Source organism: Nicotiana tomentosiformis, chromosome 4 (assembly GCF_000390325.3).
Source record: "Nicotiana tomentosiformis chromosome 4, ASM39032v3, whole genome shotgun sequence".
Lineage (NCBI taxonomy): Eukaryota > Viridiplantae > Streptophyta > Magnoliopsida > Solanales > Solanaceae > Nicotiana > Nicotiana tomentosiformis.
Window position 1 is genome coordinate 99,872,545 of NC_090815.1, and position 13,582 is coordinate 99,886,126.

At 33.2% G+C, this 13,582-nt stretch overlaps 1 protein-coding gene across 2 annotated transcripts; it reads left to right on the forward strand.

The window, feature by feature from the left end:
* The first annotated feature begins 2,798 nt into the window (after positions 1 to 2,798).
* Positions 2,799 to 8,488, forward strand: LOC104089302 (sulfate transporter 1.3-like). 2 transcript variants are annotated; one of them, XM_009594159.4, is made up of 14 exons: positions 2,799 to 3,031; positions 4,778 to 5,132; positions 5,232 to 5,280; positions 5,366 to 5,573; positions 5,731 to 5,905; positions 6,000 to 6,065; positions 6,149 to 6,262; positions 6,375 to 6,491; positions 6,578 to 6,704; positions 6,868 to 7,154; positions 7,247 to 7,437; positions 7,556 to 7,641; positions 7,759 to 7,835; positions 7,938 to 8,488. In XM_009594159.4, the coding sequence occupies exons 2-14, from the start codon at positions 4,803 to 4,805 to the stop codon at positions 8,082 to 8,084; spliced, it is 1,974 nt and encodes a 657-aa protein (XP_009592454.1). In that variant the 5' UTR covers positions 2,799 to 3,031; positions 4,778 to 4,802; the 3' UTR covers positions 8,085 to 8,488. The 2 variants fall into 2 exon arrangements, with proteins under 2 accessions (XP_009592454.1, XP_009592462.1); XM_009594167.4 differs by having other exon boundaries at positions 2,799 to 3,026.
* The last annotated feature ends 5,094 nt before the right edge of the window (positions 8,489 to 13,582 follow it).

A 13,582-nucleotide genomic window follows, 5' to 3' on the forward strand; every position in this document is an offset into this window, starting at 1 on the left:
TCTTTTGGGTGTCTGTGCTATGCAGCCACTCCTAAGTAGGGTAGAGACAAGTTCCATTCTAGAACAATTTCAAGCATTTTCTTGGGGTACCCTGTGGTAAAAAAGGGTTACAAGTTACTTAATTTGGCTAATCATTATGTATTCTCTTCTAGGGATGTTACCTTCCATGAAGATATCTTTCCCTATCACTCTTCCACCTCTCCTTCTACCTTTCCTCCTCCTTTTTCACCTTGTACAGACATCCCTTCTTCTTTTTATAGTGTCAACCTTGTTCGTGTCCCTGTTCACTGTGACGGTCAAGCTACACTACACATTGCCAAAAATCTAGTGTTTCACGAACGCACAAAACATATTGAAATCGACTGTCATTATGTTAGAGATTGCTTAAATTCATGTCTGATTTTTCTTCATTTTATCAGAAGTGCATATCAACTGGCAGACATTTTTACAAAAGGCTTTGCTTGGTGCTTCCCATCACTCCATTTTGGGAAAGCTTGGAGTGTTATCACCCTCCAGCTTGACGGGGAGGGGGGTGTTAACACTGGACCTCTTCACACACAGCATCCCACACGACTAGCCCAACCATCTGATATGGCCCATCTACACTTTTGTAATAAGTATGTAATTAATTTTTACATGGACAGTCACTTATTTACTCTTTAACTATTTTGCCTAATTTTGTAATTTTTTATTCTTTGTATATAGATATGTGTAAGATAGATATTTCATTCTTTTATTTCTGAGATAATAAAATTTCTCTCTCTTCGATTCCTTTTTCGAGTTATGGTTTTCCTCTTCATAGTATACTTCCGCAATTCAATTTTGTTATTATAACAATCCAAAATATAAATGGGAACTTTACATAATTGTTACGGTTTAAAAGAAATATAACAAATTCACAACATGAAACCCAATATTATATCTGTGACAGAAAAATATTTATATTTGTAGCACACAGTTCCATTAAAATAGGAATATTAATTATTAATCCCTAAACATAAGCAATTTGAATGGAAAGTCAATAATTCTTTGTACAAAAATCGTGCCTTTTTTCTCTCTTTATCTATTAGTTTTTCTTCTTTTTCTTCATCTTCTTGATTTTGTTTTCTGCCGAAACCAATATATTTTTAAAATTTGTTCCATTCGTTTTCTTTTTAATTATCTTTCTTAAGTTTTTCTCTCCCTTCTTTCTTCCTTTCTTAACATAAAGATCTTACTTCGATAATAATATATGTTAATATATACAAAACATATATATATAAAATATACATTGAAGTAACACATATAAAATATACAAAAAATATACATAAAAAATATATCTTCAATTAAGATAACACTTAGACATGTGAAATATACATTAAAAAAATATATATCTTAAATTTAATTAAGATGGCATATAAATACACAAAAAATATATATAAAAAAAATACATCCTGAATTAAAATGGCTCTTGACATATAAAATATATTTGAAATATACATTAAAAATACATATTAAAATAAAATGGCACTTCACAAATAAATATACAAAAATTATATACATAAAAATATATTTTGAATTAAAATTATACTTGATATACAAAGTATAAAAGACGTATAAATCAATACATCTTGAATTTAGGTGGCATTCATATATGCATCAGATTTTAAAAAATAGAGTGAAGAAGATGAATGTTGGAAAGGAAGAATGAAAATGGACAAAAAAATACTTTCTGTGATTAGTGAATCAGTTAAATTATTAAATATTGAGCTTAATTTTTATAATATGCTAATAATGAAAAAAAGTGATCTTTATGGAATAAACAATAAATAATGCTATTTTTTAAATAATAGTTAAAAAAGGATCAAGCGCGTAAAAATTCAATATAAATCTCATCAATTTGTACCTCTTAAGTCGGTAAATTAGTTGATTGTCATACCAAAAGTAATATATTTGAAATTACAATGACCAACTGATCTCAAGTTACAAGACTCCATCAAACTTAGACGTAAACTAAACAGAACATGCCAGTATATCAAGTTGAACAACACTGCTATTGAGTAACAAAAAATTTACGTAAAAACTGTGGGAAAGCAAAATATATACAGTATAATAATTTTTCTATTTCCTTCGTCAGTTGGGCCTTAAAAGTTATGGCTGATTTACGCAAATGTCCTATTTCAGGCTACTCCTTAGATTTTGTCCCCATTTTAAAAACTTGAAAAAATATAATCCCTCGAAACTTACTCTTCTTGCACAACGTAAACGTTAGAGTCAGTCTAATATTTGCTCATATAATTTTCATGTTGCACTCGAATTATTAGATTATGGTCTAACGTTTGCAATAATTTACAAAATTTTAGACCGTAATTTAATATTTTCTCATCAAACTTTTAGTTTATTTAAAAAACAAATTAGATCGTGATCTAAAAGATACATATTAATACATGAAAAAATTTATTAACTAAATAACTGATACATAAAGGAGAACCGGCAAAAATTTACCTACGTCTCTTGGGAAAAGTGAGCTCAAACATCTACATTTTAAAAAGCCCAAAACTGGGTCCACATTAGACTTTTTCTGTTTTTTTGCCAAAAAAACAACAATAGAGGTTTCATACACTAAGATTATGGTCAACTTTATGAACATGGACCGTAATACGTCAAGATTCAGGCATTTTATAGGCCCTACATTCGAGGAAATGAATACCGCGAACTGCTGAGAACTGACTTCCAAAAAAGTAGTTGCACAAACTACGTCGTTATTTTCCCACTTTTCTTTTACCTTGGCCTCAAACAAGAACTAGTATAAAAAACACAAATCATTTCTTTTCTTTTACCCTCGTCTTCTTGTTTACACTCAAAAACCATTTTCCCAACACATGCATTTATCTGGGCATCTTTCTTGATTTGTTACATTTTTTATCCTTGTTAATTAACCAAATTAGAGGATAGCAAAATTGCAACACATTGAACCTAGACATGGGAATTCTTTTTTGATGCCCAGAAGTTACAAGGACCATTGATTGTGCGAACAATATAATAAGGCAAGGTAGTTACTTAATCTGAGTGTCTCTCTTTATATATGTCCTTTTCGTGATATATTTTTAGGAGTATCTTTAATTGTTTCAAGTATTTTTTTATTACCACCTTTTACGCCTTTCTTTAGTTCAATTTGTTGTATGTTTAGTTTAGTTTAATACGTATATTTGGCTCTGCATGTGGAGCGTGACCTAAGTGGGCCGGGGACCTTATCTTCTATATTAGCAAAGGTACTAATGCACCAAATCATCACTATCAATGGTATAGGAAAGGCGTATGGAATGAAAAGTGGAGTGTTATATGTTAAATGTAAAAGAAAATGTCTTTTATCAGTTTTCCATTTATAGTTTAAGGGTGAAAACAGGAAAAAGAGGAGAACAGTGTAGTCAGTGGCATTGATGCACCCATTGTACTGAGATTTGTCCCTTTTTTCATTTTTGTTAATACTTAATAGTTGGAGAAATTGAAATGTCTTGAGATTTATCAAAGAGATTCCGTGATTTTTTTTCAGAAATCTTATACTTTGTGTTATTTTTATATTTCTAGCAAGTTTTTTTTGGAGAGGGGTGGGGGTGGGGTAGGGTGGATTTTAGTGATTTTTGATTTATTCTATCCTTGTTTTGGAATTTAAGATTCCCCCTCGTATAGAAGAGAAGAAAGGGGTTGGGAATGGAGAGGAGACGAAAAAGGGAGTATTATAAGCTAAGAAATCAGCTAAGTTTAACATGATAAGGTGCAAAAGGACCTTTTCTAGAATGTCCACATCAATTAAGTTTCCCTGTTGCTAAATACCTCTCGGTCAAAAAAGAACAGTCCGTTGCACTTGAGGGTATGAACCCTGAATATACGTGTTATGTGTTTTGGTGTTGAGGTAACACACATGCTAGGTGACGGGCGTGTGGGCGTGCACCGTGTAAATTGTGACTCCGTTATTTTTGTGGTACTGTCTAGTTACGTGATCTTATCTGTAACCATGAAATCTCTACGTGCTAAAGCCATTTGGCGCTCCCAAATGCAAGGACCGGCCTACATTGACTATTGTATTTCCAAATACCTAGACAGAAAGGAGAACGTAGCTTGAAAATTTTAGCTGTTATTTTTACATTTTGGATGTCAATCTTGTCTTCGTGAATCTATCATATTAAATATGCTTTCAAGAAATACTAACATTAAAAACGATCCAAATTCTCACTGTAAATAAACCAATGGCTGTGGACATCCATTTCTGTTAGATAAAATACAAAAGGTTTTCTTTTAGTTTCCAACACCAGTATGCACTAAGCAAAATGATCAAGATTCGTGCTTAGTTGCATATACCAGTAACCCTTTCTTTAAGATAATAAAGCTTGATGCTCGAATTTTCTGACAATTTATATTAAGTGAAAGCAAGAACTTTCCAAGCTAAGGCACTCCAAAGTTCAAGAAGATCACAAAGTTTTTAATAGCAATATAGCTCTCCGTCATTTCCTGCATGCGTGAGATTTGAGAGGGTATTTAGTATATTGTCATGGCTCCATCTCTATAGAATTGATTGTTTTTGCTGTCATCTTTCTCTTATTAGTTACTATCAAGGTTTTGTGAATGTATCACTGAATAATGCTAACATTGGAGTATTTGTTTAGTGCTGAGTAGAAGCTAGTTAAATTGAGCACCAGCCTTTGTGAGGTGTCAAATGCATTTTGCTGATTTGGCTTGTATTGGAATTTAGTATTTCTCTTACTGATGTAATAGAAATTATGTTACCTCTGCCTTACAGGTGAATTAGCCAATTCTAATCTAAGATGGGTCGATCTAGCGTTGAGGCAATAGAAACAAAAGAAATGGACTACCAAAGTTTGCCATCCCCTCAACACCAACAAGCACCATATATGCACAAGGTTGGAGTCCCACCGAAACAGAAACTATTCGATGAATTTAAGACTACTGTAAAGGAAACATTGTTTGCAGATGATCCTCTACGCTCCTTTAAAGATCAGTCAAGGTCTCGGAAGTTTGTCCTTGGTTGGCAGGCTGTATTTCCCATACTAGATTGGGGTAGAAGCTATAATGTTTCTAAGTTTAGAGGTGATCTTATTGCTGGTTTGACTATTGCAAGTCTCTGCATTCCTCAGGTATATTTAGAGCATGCACATAGGACCTGTGTAAATCAATTGAACAAGTTTGGACTTTTATGTTTCATGAGTTTGACTATATTGCAACTGGTTTAACAGGACATTGGCTATTCAAAGCTCGCAAACTTAGCTCCTCAGTATGGGCTATGTAAGTGTGCATTTGCTTAATTAGTATACCTTTGGTAAAGTTGCATGAACCCTCTTTCATGCATGTTTTTTCTTAATTTTGCCAGACTCCAGCTTTGTTCCACCTTTGATTTATGCCTTCATGGGTAGCTCGAGAGATATAGCGATAGGACCTGTTGCTGTTGTATCACTATTGCTAGGGTCTCTGCTTAGCAATGAAATTGATCCAACTACAAATCCAAATGAATACAGGAGACTTGCATTTACAGCTACTTTTTTCGCTGGCATTACCCAAGCTACTCTTGGAATCTTAAGGTATACAAGAATTGCCAAGATTAAAAGCTTGTAGTTGTGCACTTATGCTTTCGATTTTCTTCATCTCATTTGATGCAAAGACACTTGTTGCTTTCTTTTTCCTTTCTGACTTGCCAACGGACAGCTACCTTTAACTACTGCTTTGCTTCCTTTTCAGGTTGGGATTTTTAATCGATTTCTTATCTCATGCTGCTGTCGTGGGTTTCATGGGTGGTGCAGCCATTACAATTGCTCTCCAGCAACTTAAAGGTTTTCTTGGCATCAAAAAGTTTACTAAGGAAACTGATATCATTTCTGTGATGAAATCAGTATGCCGTTCGGCTCACCATGGAGTGAGTTATCTTGTCCTTCTAGGCATCCTTCTTAAGAGGTTTTATCTGCATAAATGACTAATAGCACCTTCTTTTTTTGGCAAAAAACTTGCAGTGGAACTGGCCGACAATTCTCATTGGAGCAACATTTTTAACTTTCCTTTTGTTCGCGAAGTACACTGTAAGAGTTCTAACGTTTGTCTATAACTTAAGTTGAAGTGCTTTGGTAGCTTTTGTTGATTCCTAAATGATTTTGAAAATCAGGGAAAGAAGAACAAAAAGCTGTTTTGGATACCTGCAATTGCTCCTCTGATCTCTGTCATTCTTTCCACCTTCTTGGTCTACATAACCCATGCTGAAAAAAAGGGAGTCGAGATTGTAAGTGCTTGCTTTAGGTGCTTCTTTGGTACCATTGACTTTTTTTTCTGATAAGTTTCTGGTATCACTTAACTTGAACTTAATGAAAAATTTCCTGTGATGACCTTACCAGGTGAGGCACATTGAGAAAGGAATCAATCCTCCTTCTGTCAGTGAAATCTATTTCACTGGTGATTATCTCCTAAAAGGGCTAAAGATTGGTGTTGTAGCTGGAATGATTGCATTGACGGTAAGAAAATTGATTAATAAAAGTTGAAACAGGAGCTTTTTATGTTCTTCCACTCAATTGTCGTACTTCTACCTTCTCGTTTATAGGAAGCCGTTGCAATTGGAAGAACATTTGCTTCAATGAAGGACTACCAGTTGGATGGAAACAAAGAAATGGTGGCACTTGGAGCAATGAATGTCGTTGGCTCAATGACATCATGCTATGTGACAACAGGTAGATAAAAATGAATAAAGTTCTAATAAAACATATGATATTTAACGATCCGATGCCTAGGCTTCAAATCCATGCAGCCTAAGGAATCAATGTTTGATTGATCTGTTAATGTGTTTCATTTATCCTGGCATTCTTTAATTAATGGATCAATTCACTCTTGCAGGTTCCTTCTCTCGATCAGCAGTAAATTACATGGCTGGATGCCAAACTGCAGTTTCCAACATTATCATGTCTGTTGTTGTGTTCTTGACGTTGTTGTTCATAACCCCTCTTTTTGAGTACACTCCAAATGCAATCCTCGCTGCCATCATTATCTCAGCTGTCATTGGATTAATAGACTATGAAGCCGCAATTTTGATTTGGAAGATCGACAAATTTGATTTTGTTGCTTGTATGGGAGCATTTTTTGGTGTGGTTTTCGCCTCTGTTGAGATAGGTCTTTTAATTGCGGTAAGTAGTTCTCTCAGGAAGGCTTAACAATTTCATAAGGGAAAGCCGTGATGGTTTAATGATTGGATTTTGTTGTCTTTATTATTAAATAGGTCTCAATATCATTTGCTAAGATTCTCCTCCAAGTCACCAGGCCACGAACAGCTATTCTTGGCAAGATCCCCAGGACAAATGTATATAGGAACATTCAACAATATCCCGAGGCAACACAAGTTCCCGGTGTACTAATTGTGAGAGTTGATTCTGCTATCTACTTTTCAAATTCTAACTACACGAGAGAAAGGTAAGCCATTATTTCTTCTATCTTCAATCTGAGTAGATAGATAAATAGATAGATAGATAGATAGATAGATAGATAGATAAAAGTGTGTGTAATTCAAGAGAATGAACTTGTTTTCCAGGATATTGAGATGGGTAACGGATGAGGACGAGCAACTAGAATCCGCTGGCTTTCCTAAAATTAGGTTCTTGATTGTTGACATGTCACGTAAGTGGGGAACGATTACCTTGTAAAAAAAAATAAAAAAATCAAGCAATATATATGCTACCACACTTCTTGCAAATGATACTTATATTTCATGTTTTTCCACTTACTCTTTTGCAGCCGTGACTGACATTGACACCAGTGGCATCCATGCCTTTGAAGAGTTGCACAGAAGCCTACATAAGAGAGAAGTTCAGGTAAAGCTTAATAATCATACCCAAACATAGTATCTGAACTAAAAATAAAACCATAGGTCTCTTGATATCTTACCCTTTGTGTGTTTGTGCGCGCACGAACAGCTTATTCTCTCAAACCCTGGAAGACAAGTGATCGACAAGCTGCACGCATCCAATTTCGTGAGCCAAATTGGCGAGGACAAGATATTTCTCACTGTTGCAGATGCTGTGCTAACTTGTTCCTCTAAGTTCCCTGAAGTAATAGTCTGAAGTTGTAAATAACATACATGAAAAATCACCCCTACGCTCTCGGACTGGGAGAAAGAAAAATCAGCCAGAGATAGCAAGAGAAAACCAACTTGCATATATTGATATATAGTGAATCGAAAGGGACGTTGGAGCAGAAAATGGTCCATATATAAGCCAATTGTGATAATGCTCTTGTTGGGTTGTTAAGTTGTCTTAGCTACAGTTTAGATTGTATAGGGAGTTCAAGACTTTCTTCTCAATGAGAGCTTGCTAAAAGCAATGTTGAAATTACCAGGAATGCATGTGAGCCCATTATATATATACCATTCACCAACAATAACCAAGAGGTTAAACTAAAGTTTGAAATAATGAATCAATTAACTATGGCTCAATCCAAATTTAATTGGAGTCGTCAGCTTTATGTATCGTTTGTGATATTTCCATTCTATTCAAGTGTTTTTCATTCCAATAGGAAATGATTTGTCTTTTTAACGCTTGCTCTAAAATTAGAGGTTCTCTACGTCTAATACATATATTTAGACAGATGCTAACCAGGCTAAAAGAGCTCTCAACTCATATGGACCTAACGTATATAGCAATTAAACGTATATTCAGATGTGCTATAGTTTTTAAGAACCTTTTATTATCATTGTGCTTATTCTTACAAATATTGGACCTAACATGAATAGCAATTACACGTATATTCATATTTGTTGTCGTCTACAAGAACCTTATTTTCTTGTCATTGTGCTTAATTTTAAATAAATCCATGTAAAATAACTTATTCTTTGTGATTTTAGGTTTAACTCTTTCCTATTTATTTTCAATTAAGTATATTGTAATACCTACGAATTGATGTGTATGGAGTATTCCTAGGACATGTAAAATCATCTTAAACAATTATATCTCATTTTAAACTCTACATGTCCTACTTATGTTCTTCGTCAAATATAATCATTACTATTCTCATCCGATCAATTATGATAGCACACCAATTTAACATACATATATAGTATTATTTTTACGAGATTCATCTTGTGAATATGTTGAACCTTGGAGGCACAAGACTTGCTCTTATATGGCATTTCAAGTCTTACAAATTTTATACAAACAAAAAGGGGGAAGTAAGAACTTTGAGGAATTGTTATAATCTTAACGTTAGTAGAGTATGAGAGAAATATCAAACATATGACTCAATGAGCTTGATTTACAATAAAACTGTTTATAACAATATATCATACTCCTATCTTTCGCCAATAAAGTTTTCGGAAGATAAGAGGAAGGAAAATGTCAAATTTGCAACAATTTGTGTGGAAGAATAGAAATTGAGGCGTAGGTGTCATTTGGTTTTAAAAAATAATCCGATCATAGAATCTTGTATAACTAATATAATGTGTTGTTTAAAATATTCAAATCATCATTATAATAATATCTAGTAGTAACTAATATAATATTCTATTTTTGGTTTAACTTTAAAGTAATACTTAAATAAAAGCATCTTATTATGAAACATAGCTCAAAATAATAATATAGAACAAGAAAAAACAAGCTAAGAGATATAGAGAGAAAGAGATGAGAAATTTTTATTTCTTCTTCAATTGTGTGTATTTTTCTATCTATTACAAGGTCTTTATATATACATGAAAAGTGAAGAAAAATATGGCATTGAATATGTCATTAAACATTTGAAAAGATCATGGAGGAAGAGTAGACATCCACCATAATTTGATTTTTCTTATAACACTCCCCTTAGATGTCCATAGATAATGTGCCTCATTAAAACCTTATTAGGAAAAAAATCTATGGGAAAAAATCCTAGTGAAGGAAAAATAGTACACATGTTTAGAAATACGCCTTTTAGTTGCCTCGTTAAAAATCATGTAAGGAAAACTCAGTGGGACAAAACCTTGTAAGGAAAAAAGAGTACAACGCGTATTAACTCCCCCTGATGAGAGCATCAATTCACATCCTTAAGTCTTCGCATCCCAATCTTGTACACTAGTCTCTTGAAGGTTGACGTCGGTAGAGATTTGGTAAACAAATCAGCCATATTTTTACTTGAACGGATCTGTTGCACATTGATATCACCATTCTTTTGAAGATCATGTGTGAAAAATAACTTTGGTGAAATGTGTTTTGTCTTATCCCCTTTTATGAATCTGCCCTTCAATTGGACTATATATGCATGTTGCATTGTCTTCATACAAAATTATGGGTAGTTTGTCACACTTCAAACCATATTTGTCTCGAATAAGGTGTATTATAGACCTCAACCATACACATTCTCAACTTGCTTCATGAATATCAATTATCTCAGCATGATTAGATGAAGTAGCCACGATTGATTGCTTAGTCGATCACCAAGATATGGCAGTGCCTCCATATGTAAACACATAGCCTGTTTGAGATCGAGCCTTGTATGGGTCAGATAAATACCCAGTATCGGCATAACCAACAAGATCGGGACTGTAATCATTGCCATAAAATAATCCAATATCGGTAGTTCCTTTTAGATACCGCAATATGTGTTTGATTCCATTCCAATGTCTCCTTGTAGGAGCTGAGCTATATCTTATTAAGACATTAACTGGAAAAGTTATGTCAGACCTTGTAATATTAGAAAGATACATTAGTGCACAAATTGCACTAAGATATGGTACTTCAGGACCAAGAATCTCATTATTATTTTCATGAGGTCAGAATGGATCTTTATTTATATCGAGTGATCTCACAACTATCGGGGTACTAAATGGATGTGCTTTATCCATATAGAATCGCTTTAAAAAAAAATTTAGTGTATGTTGATTGATGGAAAAATATTCCATCTTTCATATACTCAATTTGTAGACCAAGACAAAATTTTGTCTTTTCAAGATCTTTTATTTCAAATCCTTTCTTTAAATAGTCTACTGCTGTAGGAAGCTCCCTAGGAGTTCCAATGATATTTAAATCATCAACATACACGGCGATTATAACAAATTTAGATTCACATCTTTTTATAAAGACACAAGAACAAATTGAATCATTCTTGTACCCCTCTTTCAACAAGTACTCACTCAGGCGATTATACCACATACTCCCTAATTGTTTCAATCCGTATAAGGATTTTTGAAGCTTTATTTAATAAATTTCTTGGAAACCTTAATATGCATCAGAACAATTTAAATCTTTCAATGATTTCCATTATACACATATCACATTTTTCTTGTATTGCCAGATTAAAACCTGAAATTGCGACATCCAACACAGGAGAACATGTCTCTATATAATCAATACCAGGATATTTACAAATCTTCTTATGACACAAGTCGTCTTTATGTCTATGGACTTGACCTTTTTTCGCACAAGAACATATTTATACCTCCACTGGCTTTATACTTTCAGATGTTGGGACTATCCGTCCAACTTCATATTTTTCAGGTGAAATCAATTTTCATTGCGTATTTTTTATTTGGCCAATCATTTATCTGTCCAAATTTCATGACAGATTTGAGCTCAAAATCCTCGTCAATATTAATAATATTGAGCACTACATTATATTAACAATATCGTCGACGATCATTTTATATCGGTTCTACTATTACCCAATAAAGATATAACTTATTGAGATCTCTTTAACTTATTATTTTCAGGTACCCGAGCCTCTCTTATGATGTTTTATGAAGTGTTATGTCGCGGTGCTCTTCTAGAGCACTTGCCTCCTTATTATGACCATCTTGAACATTTGCTCATCTCCTTCTTCAAGGAGTTTTATCTTTGGAACCGATTAGTCTATTATGCTTCGTGCATGCCATAGACTCTATTCATTATGAACTTCATTTTATTTGGAGCATTAGCAGCTGAATATGACATTTAGCTTTGGGTCAGCAAATACGTCTGGCAATATTTTACAAATAAATAATCTCTTGAACTTCAAGTTCACATTTTCTCATACGAGGATCTAGATGTACTCATAATAATTCATTACATGCATTACTTTTTCAGCTGCCCATTTTCTCCCCCTATTGTTGGGATCACCAAAACATATCCCTAGCCTTATTTGAGGATCCATCTTTGTACATTGTGGTGGAATAATTAAATCATATAGCACATTCATATTTTTAGATGGAAATTATTTAGTTCCTGACCCTGAACCGATTGTGATAGGGAGAACTTATCATAACTTGGCTAGATGCGTACAAGTGATGTTGTATATTAAATAATACATCACATACCAAATTTTATTTTGGCAATTTTATTATCATAACCAATGGTTTAGATATAATTGGAGGCATACAATTTCTGCTAAATCAACTTGTATTTAAACCAATATTATCAAGATAAATCATCATAATTTATATTCCGGAACTGTGCTCTAATAATTTGAGCAATCAATCTTCCAAAAGCCAAACTGCAAGTTGATAACAAATGCACATGTGACCATATAATATATGCATCTATTAAAATCATATAATAGTAAACAGTCCACATGGAAGGTGACTGAGCCCATATATTTATCACTTTTTATTCGTTCCAGAAATCAAAGGATTCAATCCCAACCTTAACTGGTATATCGTGAGAATAAGCAGCACAAGAGAATTCTTGAAGAATCTTATATTTCTTCAATATATGTCAATGTAATTCTCTATTAATTTTTCGCATCATAATTGAACCGAGATGGTCAACCGGTCATACAAACTAATATTTATTTCAGTAAACCTCTAGTTTATCTGTGACATATGATTTCATTATCATGCTTATATTTGTGTAGTACAAATAGAAAGAAAATCAGGTAATCTTTCATATTTACCGGTTATGATTATAGAAATACGAAGATATTCAATATTCCTTTCATTTATAATCTCAATATGCCAACCACTTTGACTTATACATTTGAAACTCAAAAAGTTTCTTTTGAGACTTTACAATGTCAATGTCGTGAATAATTTTATTTATCTGGGTAGTAACAAATTAATTTTTCCGGAGTTCTTAACAACTTTTGTACTACAATTTTTTTTTGTCACACCATTCATATGGTAAATGTCTCCTTCACGGAGAAAATTATATCATAATAAATTGTCATGGTCAAAATCATCATAAGAAAAATTATTTTTTGCTTTAATTTTGCCTTTAATGATCTTTTATAAGGCACACCAAAATATTTTTTTGGCGTATCACATGTACGCGACCAATGACATATTCATGTAACCACACAATAATATTTATTCTCTTTATTTCACTCAAACCTCCCTTAGAGGTGAGTTGTGTGGTATTCATCTAATCATGCATTGCATGTCTTTATTCATTACTTTTATCACATACTGCCACATTCACCTTTAGGAATGGGTCTGCATTCTCAATGCTTATCACAAGTCACATTCTCTTCAAGGAATGGATTATAATCAATGGCGTATTTTATTATTTTTTATATCAATTTGATGATAAACATTGTCTTCACATTTTGAAGGACTATTTTGAGAACCCTTATTGTTCTCCTCTTATAATCATAGTGATTATTATTATTATTATTATTATTATTA

Bases quoted from the DNA above. Each gene is read 5' to 3' on its own strand.
- LOC104089302 (XM_009594159.4), top strand. From the start codon at position 4,803: ATGGGTCGATCTAGCGTTGAGGCAATAGAAACAAAAGAAATGGACTAC. The intron at 6,492-6,577 runs GTAAGAAAATTG...TCTCGTTTATAG, and splicing joins CTGGAATGATTGCATTGACG to GAAGCCGTTGCAATTGGAAG. The intron at 7,438-7,555 runs GTAAGCCATTAT...CTTGTTTTCCAG, and splicing joins TCTAACTACACGAGAGAAAG to GATATTGAGATGGGTAACGG.